Source organism: Harmonia axyridis, chromosome X (genome assembly GCF_914767665.1).
Source record: "Harmonia axyridis chromosome X, icHarAxyr1.1, whole genome shotgun sequence".
Taxonomy (NCBI): Eukaryota; Metazoa; Arthropoda; class Insecta; order Coleoptera; family Coccinellidae; genus Harmonia; species Harmonia axyridis.
Window position 1 is genome coordinate 18,676,450 of NC_059508.1, and position 18,159 is coordinate 18,694,608.

Below are 18,159 nucleotides of genomic sequence, written 5' to 3' on the forward strand. Positions count from 1 at the left end.
GTGGTTGGTAATGCTAACGATAGATGTTAAAAATGCTTTTAACACGGCGAGATGGCATCACATAGTGGACAAATTGAGAAATGTGAACTGTGCTGAATATCTGGTTGAGATGGTGGAGGACTATTTCAGAGACCGCTGGGTGGAGGCGGGGAAAGTGGAAAGAAGGTGCACCATGGGAGTCCCACAGGGCTCGGTAAAAGGGCCCAGACTGTGGGACGTAATGTACGATGATGTCCTTACCCTCCAGTATGAGGAGGGTGTTGAGGCCATAGCATACGCGGACGATCTTCTGCTGATGGTAGAAGAGGATCGAGAGGAACGGTTAAATGAAAAAATCGTCCGTACAATTAAGCTGGTCTCAACCTGGATGGCGTCGAAAGGACTAGAGGTAGCGGCACATAAAACCGAAATGATCGTGGTGAGAGGGCCCAGAAACAGAAGAGGAGTAAAAGTGCAAGTGTACGGAAATGAAATAGTATCTTCACCATCTATAACGTACCTGGGTGTGGTGTTCGATGAGAAACTTACCTTCTCTGCAAACATAAAGTATCTGGCAGAAAAGGCAGACCAGAAGGTGGAAACTATGAGGCGGCTGCTCCCAAACATAGGGGGACCTAGTTATTTTAAGAGAAGAGTGCTGTGCACAATACTGCACAGTGTACTACTGTATGCAGCCCCTGTGTGGAGAGCAGCAATAAAAAGAGATAAACAAAAGCTAGAATTGGTGAAAATGCAGAGAAGGGGTTTGCTCAGAGTGGTGTGCGCGTATAGGACGGTCTCAGCGGAGGCTGTACAGGTGATCGCGGGCTATCCACCAATAGACCTGATATTCGCGGAAACGTGCTTCCTGTACAAGATAGGCTCCAGGTTACCGGGAAATAGGAGGATGGCGAAAAAGAGAACCATAAGAATGTGGCAAACGAGGTGGGAAGCAGAAAGCAGAACGGCAGGATGGACCCGCACCCTGATAGGTGACCTGGAGGGGTGGATGGCCTGCGAACACAGGAGGACCGGTTACTACTTCACCCAGTTCCTGACTGGACACGGGTCGTTCGGTACGTACACAAAAAGGATCAAAAAAACAGAAAGCGACCAGTGCCAGAGGTGTGGTATGACCGACGACCCAGAACACGTATATGGGACATGTGTAAGATGGGAAGAGGAAAGGAGCTGGGTGAGGAGTCAACTACAAAGACTCCCAGACATAAACTCGCTAATTACAGAGATGACCGAAAGTAAAAAAACGTGGACCGTCATGTATGAATATATCACGAACATAATGAAGAGGAAGGAAGAGGAAGACCGAAGGAGGGAACAACAAGCCGGTCCATAGTGCATAGGAGGCCACCGATGTAAGAGCAAAGATGCTCATTTTTTCCGGTGGTTCTCGCTATATTTTAAAAGGGGAGGGGGTTTTAGTGAGGTGAGAGTCCCACACAAATCCAGCGGCAACGTAACATCTTCTGGCCCGCCGCTGGAGAAGGCATTAGCTTTCCCCCTACCTCAGGGCAAAAAAAAAAAAAAAAAAAAAAGTTAAGTTAAGTTAAGTTAAGTTAAGTTAAGTTAAGTTAAGTTAAGATAAGTTAAGTTAAGTTAAGTTAAGTTAAGTTAAGTTAAGTTAAGTTGAGTTAAGTTAAGTTAAGTCAAATAAGGAAGTGTGAAACACAGGTGTGCGATGGGGGTCCCCCAGGGATCCGTGATGGGACCAGTTCTATGGAATGTGATGTACGATGGAGTTCTCAGAGAGCCATACGACGAGAAAGTAACCGCAGTGGCGTATGCGGATGATCTCCTATTTCTGGTGGAGGGGAAAGATGAGAATGAGGTGAAAAGCAGAGCGGAGAGGACAATGAGTTTGGCGGTGATGTGGATGAAGAAAAGAGGGTTGGAGATCGCGCCCCAGAAGACAGTAATGGCAATTATGAGAGCACCAAGGAACAAGAAGACGATTGAGATAACCGTGGAGGGCACTAGGGTGGAAGCAAGTCCGAGTTTAAAATACCTGGGAGTGATACTCGGGAGAAACATGAAATTTTCAGCACATGTGAGATATATGATTGAAAAGGCCGAGGCAAAGTGTGCACAGTTGCAGAGGATCATGCCAAATATTGGCCGACCAGCTTATGTCAAGCGGAGGCTGCTGTGCGGTATCATTCACAGCATCGTCCTGTACGCATCCCCAGTATGGAGAGAGGTAATCGAGATCGAAACGCACAGCAGAAAACTAATCTCAGTGCAGAGAAAGGGACTTCTGAGAGCGATATCTGCGTATCGGACGGTGTCGGCGGAGGCGGCGCAGGTGATCGCGGGTTTTCCGCCGGTGGACCTCATGGTGAAAGAGAGGTGCTTCCTATACAAGGTGGGAGGACGCACGGAGGGAATGAGAAGAATGGCTCGAAGAAGGACAAACAGTAGATGGCAACAGAGATGGGAGAGTAACACCGAAAGGGCGACCTGGACCAAAAGATTGATAGCCAACATAGAACAATGGACAGAATGTAAACACAAAAGAACTTGCTATTTCTTCTCTCAATTCCTTACGGGTCACGGCTCTTACTGGTCCTTCACGTACAGAATAGGGAAGTCCACAACAGATCTGTGCATGGGATGCAATATAAGGGATAGTACTGAGCACATGTTCGTGGAGTGTGCCAGGTGGGACAGCGAAAGATTAGAGATGGTGGAGAATCTCGGATTTTTGCCGACGATAGAGGAGATGATCCCTAGGATGTTGGAGGACGAGGAAGTATGGAAGGAGATATACAATTATGTGGTGAGGGTTATGACAAGGAAGGAGTTGGAGGACAGAATGACACAGCGCGCAGAAAGAACCAATCAAGAATAATAGTGAGAAACACTGTGTGTTCACAAGAACATGAAATGGAACAAACCGGGTTACGCACTTGATGCACGGGCTTTATAGCCTATTTCCAAGTGGCGATGATACCCGGGGAAAGAGGAGGGGGTTTTAGTGAGGTGAGAGTCCCACACAAATCCAGCGGCAACGTAACATCTTCTGGCCCGCCGCTAGAGAAGGCATTAGCTTTCCCCCTAAAAAAAAAAAAAAAAAAAAAGTTAAGTTAAGTTAAGTTAAGTTAAGTTAAGTTAAGTTAAGTTAAGTTGAGTTAAGTTAGGTTAAGTTACACTTCCTCACTGGGGTCAGCACCTTGACGTGGTGTGAGGGCTTGAACGTAACTGCAGGAAGTCTTGAATTTTTGCAACTGGAACTCCGGTTCCTGGCAGGGTCACCACCCATGTTGACAAGATGCAAGAGGAGCGGTGAAACAGAGACTGACCCAACCCAACCCAACCCGATTTCCAAATGGCAGGACAAACCCCAGTCCTCTCATACCTTCCCAAAATCCCAAAAGGCGGCAGTGCCGTTTCCAGGTTTTTCCCCCGACGCTATTAGGTTTACCGAGGGCTAGGAGAAATCCCTATCTTCCCATACTTTCCCGAGGACGCATAATCGGCAATGACCTGGCAGCTCAAGGACGGGGGGATGTGTGCGTGGCACTGCCCCCATACTTTATTATGAAATAAGGCACCAAAGAAGGAGAAAAAGTCTACGGCGCAGGGGAGGGATACCCCAGGCCCGGTTGGGGGAGGCGATCGCGCGGGCCGAACTCAACCGTCATCCAGCTACCGCGTAGCTCCTCTTTCACTCCAGGAAGAGGTAGCTTATATTGCTACTGGAGGGATACCACGTGAGAGCACGGGGGATGGAAGTAAAGAGAAAGTCAAGGAGGACGAAGAAAATGTCTTTGCAAAGTCAGGAAAAGTAATGAGGACTCCGCCTAGTGGAGCAGAAAAAAAAAGGAAAACCAGGAGAAGGTATTGGCAGAGGAATATAGCACAGAGGAGGCTGGGAAAAACATGGAAATACCGGAAACGCCAGAGTCTGAGACTGACCCATTCTCACCAGGGGAAGAAGACATAATTAGCTGGCTGGTAACGGGATCTCAGAAAAGAAAAAGAATAGAGAGCTCCCTAAACGTGAGTATGAATAGCGATAGATACGCCGGTATCATCACAGTGTTGAACAAAGTCGCAGAAGGTCTGAGCAGGGTCATGGACACGGAGAAAAATATGAAAGAGGAAAGTAGAAAGGAACTGACAGCCATCAAGAACATGGTAGAAGGAGAAGTGACGGAAGCCCACTGAGCAGTACTGCCAGTAGAAAGTAGAGATTTTGGCTGCCAGGTAGATGAGGCAGATATTAAACAGTAGTTGACGGTAGTCGAAATAAGGGAAAACCTTATGGAGAATATGACCTCGCTGGATTTGGAAAGGGTAGTATCAAGGAGCTGGCCAGACGAAGCCTACCAGGTGAAGGTGGACGGAAATAGCCTGACAGAGGTAAAAGACGGTAACATTGCAGTAATGGCGCCACATGGACAAATGAAGGAACTAAAGCTAATAAAGCCGCTTATAGGTAGTTCTAGGCGCATGATAGAATATATAAGGGAGGGGAAGCTCAAGGAAAGTGAAATAATAACCCATAGAATGGAGGGACACGCAGAAATAGATGGAAAGGTAATAACTGAACTAAAATATACATCTCGCAGGGTTACCTGAAGAGGCAGACCGAAACACAGCACTGTATAAGATGTGCAAAAAAATAAAAGACAACTTAATAAAAGAGGAAATAAAAAAAGTGCATATAGCGGTCATGAATGAAATGAAAGTTGAAATAAAAAAAAAATACTAGATTGTGCTTTCTACGACTACGAGGGAGAAGTTATACTGCACGAGAGAATGGCCGCAGTGGGAAAGAAAGCAAAGAAGGTACATGAAACAAATGCGGTAATTGTTGAAAAAAACGAACAGGTGACGTATGCCCAGATGGTCACAAACCTGAAAAAACAGATAGGAAACAAGAATGACCTGAAGAACGAAATAAATGGAATAAGGGAGACGAAGGATGGACATCTCCTCTTAGAAATTAGGAAGGGTAGCAAAGAAACGGAAAGAGTATACCAGACAATAAAAGATAACATGAAGGAACAGAATGTTAAGAAGTATACGGGAGGAAGGCAAAAAGCCTCTGCAAACATTTATGGTTTGGACATAGACGCCAATGAAGCACAGATAGAGGACACACTTAAAGAGACCGCGTCATGTCAGAGAGACGAAATAACTATAAAGGCACTAAGGCCTTTGACGGAAGGCAGACAAGCAGCCACTATCATAGCCAGCGAAGAAATAATTAAAAAACTAATACAGATAAAGAGGGTCAAAATCGGTTTCTCGATGGAAGATATAAGAGAAAGAAACATAATAGTCAGGTGCAACAGATGCTGGGAAATAGGGCATATAGCGAGGGAGTGCTCCAAGGAGGACAGGAGTAAAAAATGCAGAAATTGCACCAAAGAAGACCATAGAGTGAAAGACTGCAAACACAATCCGTATTGCCTCAATTGTGAGAAGGAAGGACACCGGACAGCTAGCCAGAGATGCGAGAAGGAAAGGGCAAAAGAACCAAAGCAGGCCTAAAGACGCGCGTAATATCTGAGAGGATGACGTCGTCAAAGATACCTCCCAAGGGGTACGCGTATAGAACCCAGAGGGCGTGTACCAGAAGAATAACTGTGATATGTTTGTGTGTACTGTGCAAATTAATATATTCGGCCCTATACACCATATTTACATACATTGAATGTTGGATTTTAACCTTGTACATAATAATTTATTATTTTATATATTTCAGTGTAAAATGTGTTGTGTCAAATGGAAAGCGGGAGGAGCATGAAGCATCAAAATGTTGCGTATTCTGCAGATGAATTTGGAAAGGGCCAGAGCGGCCCACGACGTGGCATGGAAGGATGCAATAGGGAACAATGTAGATATTCTCGCGATATCGGAACCGAACAGAAAGATATGTCAACAGGAAGGATGGCATATGGATAAGAGAGGAGATGTAGCAGTGAGAATATGTAACAGACAGGTGGAAGTGAATAAAATTGTGACGGGAAGTAGCTACATTCAGGTATCGTTGGAGGGAATAGAATTGTTCGTGGTATACATATCCCCGAACATAACGGTGCAGAAATTCAAGGAGATAGTAGACAAAGTTATGGATAAAGCATCGCGAAACCCAAAGAAGTCCATGGTTACCGGGGATCTCAATTCAAAATCCCAAATATGGGGTTCACCGACCACGGACGAAAGAGGCCAATACCTAGAAGAGTGGATGGCACAAATGGCGTGGGGAACAGCAAACAGTGGGGAACACACCTTCGAAAGAGGAAATCCCAAGAGCCATATTGACGTGGCAATTGCGGCAGAGGAGGTGCTGAGAAAGATGAAGAAGTGGCAGATACACTTCGATAATCCATTTACATATCATGGGACCATTTCGATGGAAATAAAGGTGGGAGGTAGAACGAGACAAGATGCGGCCAATAAAGTTTTCCTGGAAAAGGAGAAATTCGCCACAGCCTTAAAAAACATCGATTGGGAGAAAGGAGGAGATGTATACGAGAAAATCCTCAAGGCGTATAACACGTCTTTGAGCGCAGAGAGAGGCTCAACATCCAAAAAGCCATTCTGGTGGAACGAGGTCATAGCGGAGAGCAGAAATAAGTATAAGAATCTAAGAAGAGTATACACTAGGGCAAACAGAGCGGGAAGAGGCGAGAAAAGAGAAGTGGCGGAGCAGATGAGGAGCGAGAGGGACAAGATGAAGAGGGAAATAAGAAGATCAAAAAGACAGCATTGCAAAAGCCTACTCGAAGAGTTAGAAGCGGATATATGGGGAGAAGGGTACCGGATAGTGACGAGGCACCTGCAAAGTGGAGCCCTATCATACAAATTGCCGACCAAAAGGAGAAGGGAAATAATAAAAAAACTTTTCTCAAACACCAATGAAGGATTCAGGAAAACGCATGCAATATGCGAAGTGCCCTCAGTTTTTTCTAATCAGGAGCTGAAAATCGCTATAAACGCGATGAAAAACGGAAAGGCACCAGGTCCAGATGGCCTAACGACGGAGGTGCTAAAGATGGCGCACGAAATAGCTCCAGTGAAAATGCTGGAAATGTTCAATGAGCTACTCCGAAAACAGGAATTCCCGAAGAGATGAAAAGAGGCAAGGGTGGTGCTCCTCCCAAAAAAAGGAAAGGACCTGAATGAAGCCTCAAGCTTCCGACCGATCTGTCGGCTCAACACTATGGGAAAACTTTTCGAGAGACTGCTATGGAATAGACTTGAGGAGGAACTGGAGGGTAGGGGATCGATATCCGATAGCCAGCACGGTTTCCGTAAAGGAAGGTCAACCACCACGGCTTTGATCTCCCTTAAGAACGCTGTAGAGAGGTCAAACAGTAGATGGTGCGTGGTCATTACGATAGATGTAAAAAATGCTTTCAACACCGCCAGCTGGAAGTATATAATAGAGGGACTGCGCGAGGCAGAAATAAGTCCGTATTTGCTGAAATGCGTGGAGTCATACTTCACAGAGCGGAGTATCAAATCAGGCTGCATCAACTATAAATGCACCAAAGGTGTACCCCAGGGATCCATCAAGGGACCAGGTTTGTGGAATGTGGAGTATGACGGGGTGTTGAGGATCAACTATGGGACAGGTGTCGAGGCGATAGCGTATGCGGATGATCTGCTCTACGTGGTGGAGGGAAAGAATGAGCTAGAGGTAAGGGAAAGAGCAGAAGCGACAGTGTCGAAGGCGGCTGGATGGATGAGATCGAGAGGTTTGGAGATAGCGGTGCATAAGACCGAAGTACTGGTGATGAAGGGGCCCAGGAATACGAGTGATTTCAGGCTGAATGCTCTGGGGGAGGACATAGGGGCCGTCAAGGAAATAAGGTACCTGGGGGTGGTACTACGGAGAAATCTGAACTTTTCCGGACATGTGGATTTCAGCACGAAAAAGGCCGCGGAAAAACTAGCGGCAGTATCGAGGTTGATGCCAAATATAGGAGGGCCCAGCTATGGAAAGCGGTGACTGCTGTGCGGGATCACCCACAGTATAGTGCTGTACGCGGCACCGGTGTGGAGAGCGGCCATCAAGCAGCAGGTAAACCATCAAAAGATGATTTCCATACAGAGGAAGAGTCTGTTGAGGGTATCGTCAGCTTACAGGACGGTGTCAGCGGAGGCGGTACAGCTCATCGCGGGTTTTCCACCAATTGACCTGATGTTGGCCGAAAGATGCTTCCTCTTTACGGTTGGAGGAAGGTTGGAAGGAACGAGGAGAATTGCCCGTAAAAGAACGATATAGAGGTGGCAGGAAAGGTGGACAAGGGAGCATGGAAAGGCGGACTGGACTAAGAGGCTGATATCCAAAATAGAAGCATGGCTGGAAAGCACACATAAACGTACCGGATATTTTTTTACACAGTTCCTCACAGGCCACGGTTCATTCGGAACATATACGAAAAGAATAAGGAAAATACCAGATGATAAGTGCATAGAGTGCAAAGTACCGGATAGCCCAGAACACACATACCAGGCATGTAAGAGATGGAATACGGAGAGGGAAGAAGTCAGGAAGGAACTGGGCACACTACCACCGATTGAGGAGATCATAACAAGAATGCTGGAAACACCTGAGAGCTGGAATATACTGTACAGCTATATAGCCGGGATAATGAGGAGAAAGGAGAGAGGATAGAGAGAGGGACGGATAGTGGTGACGAAACATGAGATGCCTGAAAGGGACAAAGTAGTGGGAGCAAGAACGAAGGGGCGAGTGACCATCCGATGTATGGACCTGAAGAGTCTTTTCCGGTGGTTACAGAGACACCAAAGTTGAGTAAAGAGGAGGGGGTTTTAGTGAGGTGAGAGTCCCACACAAATCCAGCGGCAACGTAACATCTTCTGGCCCGCCGCTGGAGAAGGCATTAGCTTTCCCCCTATTCAGTGCCCAAAAAAAAAAAGGTTAAGGTACACTGCGCATGTGTCAGGCGACCAGGACCATGTGCTGGCAGATGCTACTGGAAGAGAAAGTGGCGCCGCAAAAGACGGAATGCATGGTCATTAAAGGGCCAAGGAAGAGGGGACACATCAGGCTGAGTATATTGGGCAGGGAAATCACGCCATCGAGGAGTCTGACCTACCTGGGGGTGGTATGGGATTCGGGCATGACCTTCGGATTACATATCGCCCACGTGGTGGAGAAGGCTGGGAAGAAGGTGGAGGCGATGAGGAGGTTGCTGCCTAATGTGGGAGGTCCCTCGTATTACAAAAAAAGAACATTGTGCACTGTGCTCCATAGCGTGATAGCCTATGCGGCCCCGGTTTGGAGAGAGGCTATGAAGAGGGAGAAGTATAGAGGACAGCTCCTTTCTGTGCAGAGGAGGGGGTTGCTCAGGGTCATCTCGGCATATCGAACGACCTCGGACGAGGCGTCCCAGGTGATATCGGGATACCCGCCGATTGATCTGATGGTTGCGGAGGTCTGTTACCTATTCAAGGTGGGAACAAGATTGGAGGGAAATAGGAGAATGGCGAGGAGGAGGACGTATGATAAATGGCAGGATAGATGGGCGGGAAGTCAGGTGAAGGCGGGATGGACGAAGATATTGATCCCGGATATTCGTGATTGGGTGGAATGTGGGCATAAGAGGACTGGGTATTTCTTTACCCAGTTCCTCACAGGCCACGGCTCGTTTAGCACATACACCAAGAGAATTGGGAAGACGGTGGACGATATGTGTGCGGTATGCAGTGTCCAGGACAGCCCTGAGCACGTATACGCAAGCTGCGAGAGGTGGAGGAAGGAAAGGGAAAAGCTGGAAGAACATATCGGTTAAATAACAGACGTGAGGGAGGTTGTACCCTGTATGCTGGAGGAAAAGAGGAGATGGAACGCTATTTACGATTATGTGACGGAGATAATGAGTCGAAAGGAAAGGCAGGACAGGGAGAAACAGCAGAGATGAACGTAACAACCATTAAACCTGAGCACACTGACCGCGTGAGCAAGGAGCTTAATTCCAGTGTGCTCGGAGAGACATAAAAGAGGAGGGGGTTTTAGCGAGGTTAGAGTCCCGCACAAATCCACGCAAGAGCCCGCGTGGAGAAGGCATGATGCTTTCCCCCTGCCTCAGGGCCAAAAAAAAAAAAAAAAGGTTAAGTTAAGTTAAGTTAAGTTTCTCTTCGGCGGTGAGATAAGAGAACTACACGTAGGGATAATAAACGACATGGAAGTTGAGATAAAAAGAAGAATATTAGAGTGTGCATTCTACGATTTTGAAGGAGAAGTGGTTCTACATGAAAACATAGTACCCAGAAGACAAAAACCTACAAGAAAGGTACACGAAACCGAAGCGGTCGTGATTGAAAAGAATGATCAGTTCACCTACGCACAAATGGTTACAAACCTGAAGAAACAAATCGGAGACGAACACACCCCCAAAACTGAAATAAATGGGGTGAGGGAAACGAGGGAAGGACATCTGCTCCTCGAAATTAAAAAAAACAGCAAAGAGACAGATAATATTTATAAAAAAATAAGAGAAAACATAAAGGACACAAAGGTGAAGATTGTACGCAGGAGGCAAACAGAAAATGTCTGCAAATCTATATGGAATTGATATAGACGTGGGGGAAAAACAAATCCAAGACAGACTTCATGAAGTTCTGGAAAAACAACCCGACACTGATGGAGTGGAGGTTAAAGCGCTGCGACCGTTAAGAGGGGGTAGACAAGCCGCCACAATCATAGCGAATGAAGATGTAATAGAAAAACTCATAGAAATGAGGAAAGTTAAAATAGGCTTCTCAATAGCGGACATACGGGAGAGAAAGATAATTGCAAGATGTAACAGGTGCTGGGAACCTGGACATATGGCAAAAGAGTGCAAATCTGAGGATAGAAGCAAAAAATGTAGAAATTGCACCAGTGAAGACCATATGGTTAAAGATTGTGCGCAGAAACCGTACTGTCTAACGTGCAAAGTTCAAGGTCATAGAACAGCTAGCGAAGGCTGTGGTAAAGAGAAGAGAAAAACTGACAGAGGGCGGCTGTAGAACGCATTTGTACCTATGGGTTTCTGCGAAGTCAATAAAAGGCTTACTATCTGCGGAGAACTCCACAACATGCGAAAAATCGCTATTTTATATAAACACCACCGAATGTTTTGTCCAAGAAATTTTATATTGCTTTGTAGATACACTTTTACATTGTTCTAACGGTGTAGTAATTTATTGTTTTATTTATACAGCTGCACAAAATTTTAACCTCATATTAATTTATTATGTTATTTATACAAGTTTTATTTATACAAGCGCAAGTTTTATTTATACAACCAAAAATTTTAATGACTTTATCTATACCTTAATTTATTATTTTATTTATACACCGGATGATTTTATTTATACAAGATTTTATCATTTTATCTATATTCTAATTTATTATTTTACCTATTGTATGTATGTGTGTGTTAGAAGGTACTCGCATTCCAGAGAGTATGATGAATGGAAACGATCAGAAGAGCCCTACCAGCAAAAGGCCTCCACCTACTCCAACTAAACTTAGGGAGAGGCAGAGCCGCCCATGACCTGGAATGGGCGGAGGCTATGAAAAATGAAGTAGACTTAATCACAATATCCGAGCCAAATAAGAAAACAAGCAGAAGTAGAGGATGGTTCACGGACAAAGAAGAGAATGTAGCAATAGCAATTCTGAATGATAAACTGGAGATAGACGACGTGAGCCGACAAGACGGTTACATAAGAATGAAGCTACACGAATTATATATACACGCCATTTACATCTCCCCAAACATACAGCTGAACGAATTCAAACAAAGGATAGACAAAGTATTTGAAAGCGCATCAAGAAATGGAAGATCGTCAATAATAATGGGGGATATAAATGCAAAGTCGCAGATGTGGGGCTCACCTCATTCGGATTCGAGAGGGGAATATGTAGAAGAATGGCTCTCCCAGTTGGCTTGGATCCCCAGTAATAACGGCGAACATACCTTCGAGCGAGGGTCCTCCAGAAGCCACATAGACGTGACGTTGAGCTCCGAAGCCGTGGCAAGGCGGATCCTCGGGTGGAAAATTAGACATAAAATCCGTACACACACCACGGACAAATAAATTTCAAAATAGACGTCAAAATAAAAAAGCCAAAAAAAGGATACAAGAAAATATATCTGAACACACATGAGTTCACAAGAAGACTGATGGAAATGGAGGGCGAAAGTGGTGATGGTGTTTATGAGGATCTTCTGGAGGCCTTCAAAAAGAGCACAGCTGAAGAAGACCAGAATACAAGCAAAAAGCCGTACTGGTGGAACGACGAGATAGATAGAGAGTAGGAAAGAGTATAACAAAATCAGAAGACAAATAGGTAAGATGAGACGTCGAGGGGACGATATCAGTAGGTGGCGGCAAAGAGAAAAACAGGAGGCCAAAACATTGAAGAGGCTCATAAGGAAATCAAAAAAGGAAAAATGGAAAGAAATGCTGGCGGGGCTGGATGGAGATATTTGGGGTCAAGGATACCGTATTGCGACTGGGCAGATCATGAGGGGAAGACTTGCACACAAAATACCCGGTAAGAAGAAGAAGAAAATCCTTATGGACCTATTTCCTGCGGGAAGGCCTATACGGAGACAAAACCGAGAAAACGATATAGGGGTGATACCGTTCACGGAAAAAGAACTAGAAGAAGCCTCACAAAGAATGAAGAACGGCAAAGCTCCAGGGCCCGACGGATTTACGGTTGAGGCTTTGAAAGTGGCGTGCAAGTTGATTCCCCAGAGAATACTAGACATGATGAACGATCTGCTCAAGAGGCAAGAATTCCCGAAGGCCTGGAAGGAGGCCAGAGTGGTACTCCTACCGAAGCAAGGAAAAGATCTTAACCTCTCGTCTAGCTACAGACCCATTTGCCTGATAAATACGGTGGCCAAATTATATGAAAGACTCATAATAACAAGATTAGAAAGGGAATTAGAAGAGAAAAAGGCGATATCGCCAAATCAGCACGGTTTTAGAAAAGGCAAGTCAACGGTGAGCGCCATGCTAGAGGTTAAAGAAAAAATAAAAAACGCCAAGTCAAGATGGACCGTGCTGGTAACACTAGATATTAAAAATGCGTTCAACACTGCGAGATGGGACAAAATAATCAGTAGCTTGATAGAGAGTGGTATAAGCGAATACCTGATTAGATGCGTGGAAGATTATTTTACAGAGAGGAAGATCAAAGCTGGAATGGTAGCACATAAATGCTGTATGGGAGTACGACAAGGTTCGATAAAAGGACCCCCACTCTGGAATGCGATGTACAACGGAGTCCTGCGACAGGGGTACGGTTCGAGAGTGGCCTATGCGGACGACCTGGTTTTTGTGGTGGAAGGTGAAGATGAGGTAAAGTGAGAGAGTGCGCTGAAAATGCTGTGGAGAAGGCAGTACGGTGGATAAAAAGTGTAGGGCTACAAATCGCGCCCGAAAAAACAGAGCTGATGGTAGCAAGAGGCCCAAGAAGCACGGAAAATTTTTATATAAGTGTGGAGGGAGTAAAGGTCACGGTGAAGCATCAGATTGTATTCTTGGGGGTAAAATTCGGCAAAAACCTAAAGTTTTCTTATCACATAGGACACGTGACCGAAAAGGCAGCCAAGAAAAGTGCAGAACTAGCAAAAATAATGCCAAACGTAGGAGGGCCTAGCTATTATAAACGCCGGCTGCTTTGCGGTGTTATCCACAGCATACTACTGTACGCGGCACCGGTCTGGAGGGAGATGATTAAGCAGGAGATACACTATAAGAAGCTCGAAAGCGCACAAAGAAAGGGACTTCTACGGGTGGTGTCTGCGTACAGGACGGTGTCGGCGGAGGCGGCGCAGGTGGTCTCGGGTTTTCCTCCGATCAAGCTGATGGTGAGTGAAATATGCTTCCTTTATAAAGTGGGGGGGCGACTGGCAGGGAACAGAAGAATGGCCCGTGACGGAACGATGAGACAATGGCAAGAGAGCTGGAACAGATTGAGGGACAAGGCTGAGTGGACGAAAAAATTAATAAAAAACATCAAACCATGAGTTGAATGTAGGCATAAGACAACCTCGTATTACTTCACCCAATTCCTCACGCGTCATGGATCTTTTGGCACTTTCACCAAAAGGATTCGCAAAACAGAGGAGGACAAATGCAGAGCATGTAATTTACAGGACAACCCGAGCCACGTTTTTTATGAGTGCAGAAGGTGGAGAAAAGAAAGGAGAGAGATTAAGGAGGCGGTTGGAGAGCTGCCCAAGATCGAGGAGATAATACCGAAAATGATCGAGAGTAAGAAATATTGAAATAGAATGTACGGTTATATAGTGAAGGTGATGGAGAGGAAAGAAAAGGAGGATAGAGAGATGGAAGAAGTGGACAGCTCGCAAATTTAGAAGGAAGATCATACCGAGTTACGCACCTGACGTACGGGCAAAAGAGCCCACTCCAGGAGGCGAAGATACTCGAGGAAAGAGGAGGGGGTTTGGTGGGTGAGAGTCCCACACACAAGTACACAGCAGCATTCGAGATCTTTCAGGCCCGCTGCTGTGGAAAAGAACATTAGTTTCCCCCTACCTCAGGGTCGAAAAAAAAAAAAAAAGTTGAGTTGGCTACATACATGTACAGTTTTTAAAATTTCACCTGTTCGCAGAATATATTTCGCCTAACATTGGTTTTCAAAACTTCAAAGATATAATTGACAGACTCTTCGAAAACGCAACCAGATACGGAAACGCCATCATCGCTGGGGATTTCAATGCAAATCCACATTGTGGGGATCTTTAGCGGCCGACCAGAGAGGAGAATATGTAGACACCTGGCTCTCCCAAACAAGATGGACTGCAGTGAATAATGGGGAACCAACTTTTAGAAGAGGAAGAACTGCAACGCATATAGACGTCACACTTTCTTCGGAGATTTTCTGTAGGAGGCTAAAGGAGTGGCATATACAACACGAAAACCCATATACTCAACACGGGCATATCTATTTTAAAGTCGATAGTGAAAATGAAAGAAGAAATGAAGCCGAAAGAAAAGTAACCTATGATGAACAGCTATTCAAAATAAAGCTGAGAGAACTCAGAGAAGCTTCAACCAGATGTCTATACGAGGACATGGTCGATGCGTATCGGCTGTCGTGTAGAGAAGAAAACAACCACGGCCCTAAGAATGCACCATATTGGTGGAATGGGAAAATAGAAGAATGTAGAAAATCCTACCTCAAACTGAGGAGAAAGATCACAAGGGAAAGGGCAAAATCTCCACATTGCATCCGTAACAACTTGGAGGAATCGAAGAGTAAAAAGTTGAAGAATGAATTGACGACTCTCATTAGAAGGTCGAAGAGAGTGCTGGAAAAAGCTATTGGATGAGATGGATAAGGACATATGGGGCGAAGCATATCAAATCGCCACCAAAAAACTTGGCACGGGTTCACCCCCATTTGAACTGTCCGCTAATAAGAGGCGAGAGATTCTGAAAGATTTTTTCCCTGAAAATCGTGAGGAGCGTTTTCCACCCACAGGTGAAATCCCAAACCCGGAGCCTTTCACGATGACTCACCACGGCCCTAAGAGAAATGAAAGCAGGTACAGCACCAGGGCCAGACAATATTACCATCGAAGCTCTGAAGACGACTTTTGAGATAATGCCAGAAGATCTCCTCAACTTGTATAACAGTCTTCTAAAGAAACAGTCCATCCCCAAAGCATGGAAGGCAGCCAGATGCGTGTTGATCCCCAAGATGGAAAAGGATACATCTTCCCCCAAGTCATATAGACCTATATGTCTGTTGAATGTTGCCGAAAAACTCTACGAGCGACTTATTGTGAACAGATTAACAGTAGAAATTGAAGAGGAAAAGAAGCTATCCGGGTCCCAACATGGGTTCAGAAAGGAACACTCGACAACAACGGCCGTTTTGGAATTACTAGATAAGGTCAAATCAATAAAAAAGAGGTGGTGTGCTGTGGTGCTGGTTGACGTCAAAAATGCGTTCAACACGATAAGGTGGAAAGGAATAGTGGAAGGCCTACGTAGCATGGAGGTGAGTGAATACCTGATCAGGTGGGTGGTGGAATACTTTAAAGACCGCTGTGTAAGAATTGGCAGTGTATCACACAGGTGTTCTAGTGGAGTTCCCCAGAGGTCGGTGGCGGGTCCGTCTCTGTGGAACGTGGGCTACAACGGTGTCCTTGGATTACCCTACATGTGTGGGGTTTGGGCTATCGCTTTACCGATGATCTGGCGTTTATAATAGAGGCAGAGGATGAGGAGGAATTACGGCGGAGTATTGAGAAGACGGTGGACATGGCTGGTAGGTGGATGGAACCCAGGGGACTCATGTTGGCTCCACAAAAGACAGAAATTTTAATTATCAAGGGACCGAGGAAGCAGGGTAACCTCAGCGTGAACGTCGCCGGTAAAAATATAACCCCAGTGAAAAAGATTAAATACTTGGGTGTCACGGTGAGCAAAGGGCCGTCTTTTGGTGGGCATATAAAAAATATCGCTGAGAAAGCCGCAGCTAATGCAGATGCCATGGGAAGACTCCTGCCAAACGTCGGTGGCCCCCTATATCTTAAAAGAAGAGTGCTATGCTCGATTGTACATAGCGTACTTCTGTATGCGGCACCAGCCTGGAGAGAGGCCACGAAGAGAGAAAACCACAGGAAGAAGTTGGTCAACACTCAGAGACGCGGACTCCTCCGAGTGGCTTCAGCCTACCGCACTGTTTCTGCTGAGGCAGTACAGGTGGTGGCTGGTTTCCCACCGTTGGACCTCATGTTGTCAGAGGCATGTTTTCTGTACAAGGTCGGTAGTAGACTCCAGGGCAACAGGACGATGGCTAGGAAACAAACCCTCAGAAAGTGGAGGGAGAGATGGGAAACTGGTGGAACAGTAGCCAACTGGACGCGAGGACTTATAAAAGACCTAGAAAAATGGATAAATTGCGAACACCGCAGAACGTGCTACTTTTTCACACAGTTTCTCACGGGGCATGGATCCATTTGGTACGTACACGAAAAGAATTGGCAAAACACTGACAGACACGTGTCACGTGTGCGGGATACAGGACAGCCCTCAGCATGTACTTTACGAGTGCGACAGATTTGCTCGGGAAAGACGAATCCTCGAAGATAAGATTGGAAACCTTCCAGAGATTGATAATCTAGTTCCCCTTATGTTACAAGACGAAGCATACTGGAATGAAATTTACGGATTTGTAATAAAGATCATGAAGACAAAGGAAATCGAAGATAGAGAAAGAGAGAGGGAAAATGGATCATAGATGGAAGAAGAAAGATCATACTGGCTTACGCACCTGAATGCACGAGCTTAAAAGCTCAATTCCGGGTGGCGATGATACCCAGGAAAAGAGGAGGGGGTTTGGTGGGTGAAAGTCCCACACGCAAGTACACAGCAGCATACCAAGATTTTTCAGGCCCGCTGCTGTGGAAAAAGGACATTAGTTTCCCCCTACTTCAGGGTCGAAAAAAAAAAGTTAAGTTAACTTAAGTTGAGTAAAGTTAAGTTAAGTTAATTTGAGTTAAGTAAAGTTAAGTTTAGTTAAGTTAAGTTATTAAATACGATGAACAAATTGTATGAAAGACTTTTAGTTAACAGGCTGGAGGCGGAGTTTGATAATAAAAACATGGTATCGTGGAGCCAGCACGGTTTCAGAAGGGGAAAGTCGACTCAGCAATATTTGAGGTCAAGAATTGGATTGTGGCAGAGACATCCAGGTGGTGCGTGGCGTTGACATTGGATATCAAAAATGCTTTCAATACCGCAAAATGGGATAAAATTCTAGAGAGCCTCACAAGAGGAGGAGTAAGCAAATACCTGGTGAGATGTGTCAAATCATATTTCCGCGGAAGATTGGTAAAGAATGGCAATGTGGCGCATCGATGCTGGATGGGAGTCCCCCAAGGGTCAGTGATGGGTCCGTCGTTATGGAATGCAATGTACGACGGGATCCTGAGACTAAATTATGAAGAGAAGGTGGCCGTGGTGGCATATGCGGATGATGTCCTTTTTCTGGTGGGGGGTGACGATAAGATGGATGTGGAAGGTAGGGCCGAGAGAACCGCCTACTTGGCGGTTAAATGAATAAGGGAGCAAGAACTCGAGATTGCCCCGCATAAAACGGAGCTCACTATAATGAAAGCGCCAAGGAGCGAAAAA

General features: G+C 45.6%; 4 protein-coding genes across 4 annotated transcripts; all 4 read left to right on the forward strand.

Moving 5' to 3' along the window:
• Nucleotides 1–519: 519 nt before the first annotated feature.
• Nucleotides 520–1,501, forward strand: LOC123685953. The gene has a single exon (XM_045625854.1). It carries the CDS (start codon nucleotides 584–586, stop codon nucleotides 1,331–1,333), a length of 750 nt encoding a protein of 249 aa, XP_045481810.1. The 5' UTR covers nucleotides 520–583; the 3' UTR covers nucleotides 1,334–1,501.
• A 3,257-nt stretch (nucleotides 1,502–4,758) lies between these two features.
• LOC123686561 lies at nucleotides 4,759–5,496 on the forward strand. The gene has a single exon (XM_045626788.1). The coding sequence runs from the start codon at nucleotides 4,759–4,761 to the stop codon at nucleotides 5,494–5,496; it is 738 nt and encodes a 245-aa protein (XP_045482744.1).
• Nucleotides 5,497–5,761: 265 nt separating this feature from the next.
• On the forward strand, nucleotides 5,762–7,084 carry LOC123686562. Its single transcript, XM_045626790.1, has one exon. It carries the CDS (start codon nucleotides 5,762–5,764, stop codon nucleotides 7,082–7,084), a length of 1,323 nt encoding a protein of 440 aa, XP_045482746.1.
• A 966-nt stretch (nucleotides 7,085–8,050) lies between these two features.
• LOC123686563 lies at nucleotides 8,051–8,632 on the forward strand. The gene is made up of 2 exons (XM_045626791.1): nucleotides 8,051–8,185; nucleotides 8,240–8,632. Exons 1-2 carry the CDS (start codon nucleotides 8,051–8,053, stop codon nucleotides 8,630–8,632), a joined length of 528 nt encoding a protein of 175 aa, XP_045482747.1.
• Nucleotides 8,633–18,159: the final 9,527 nt, after the last annotated feature.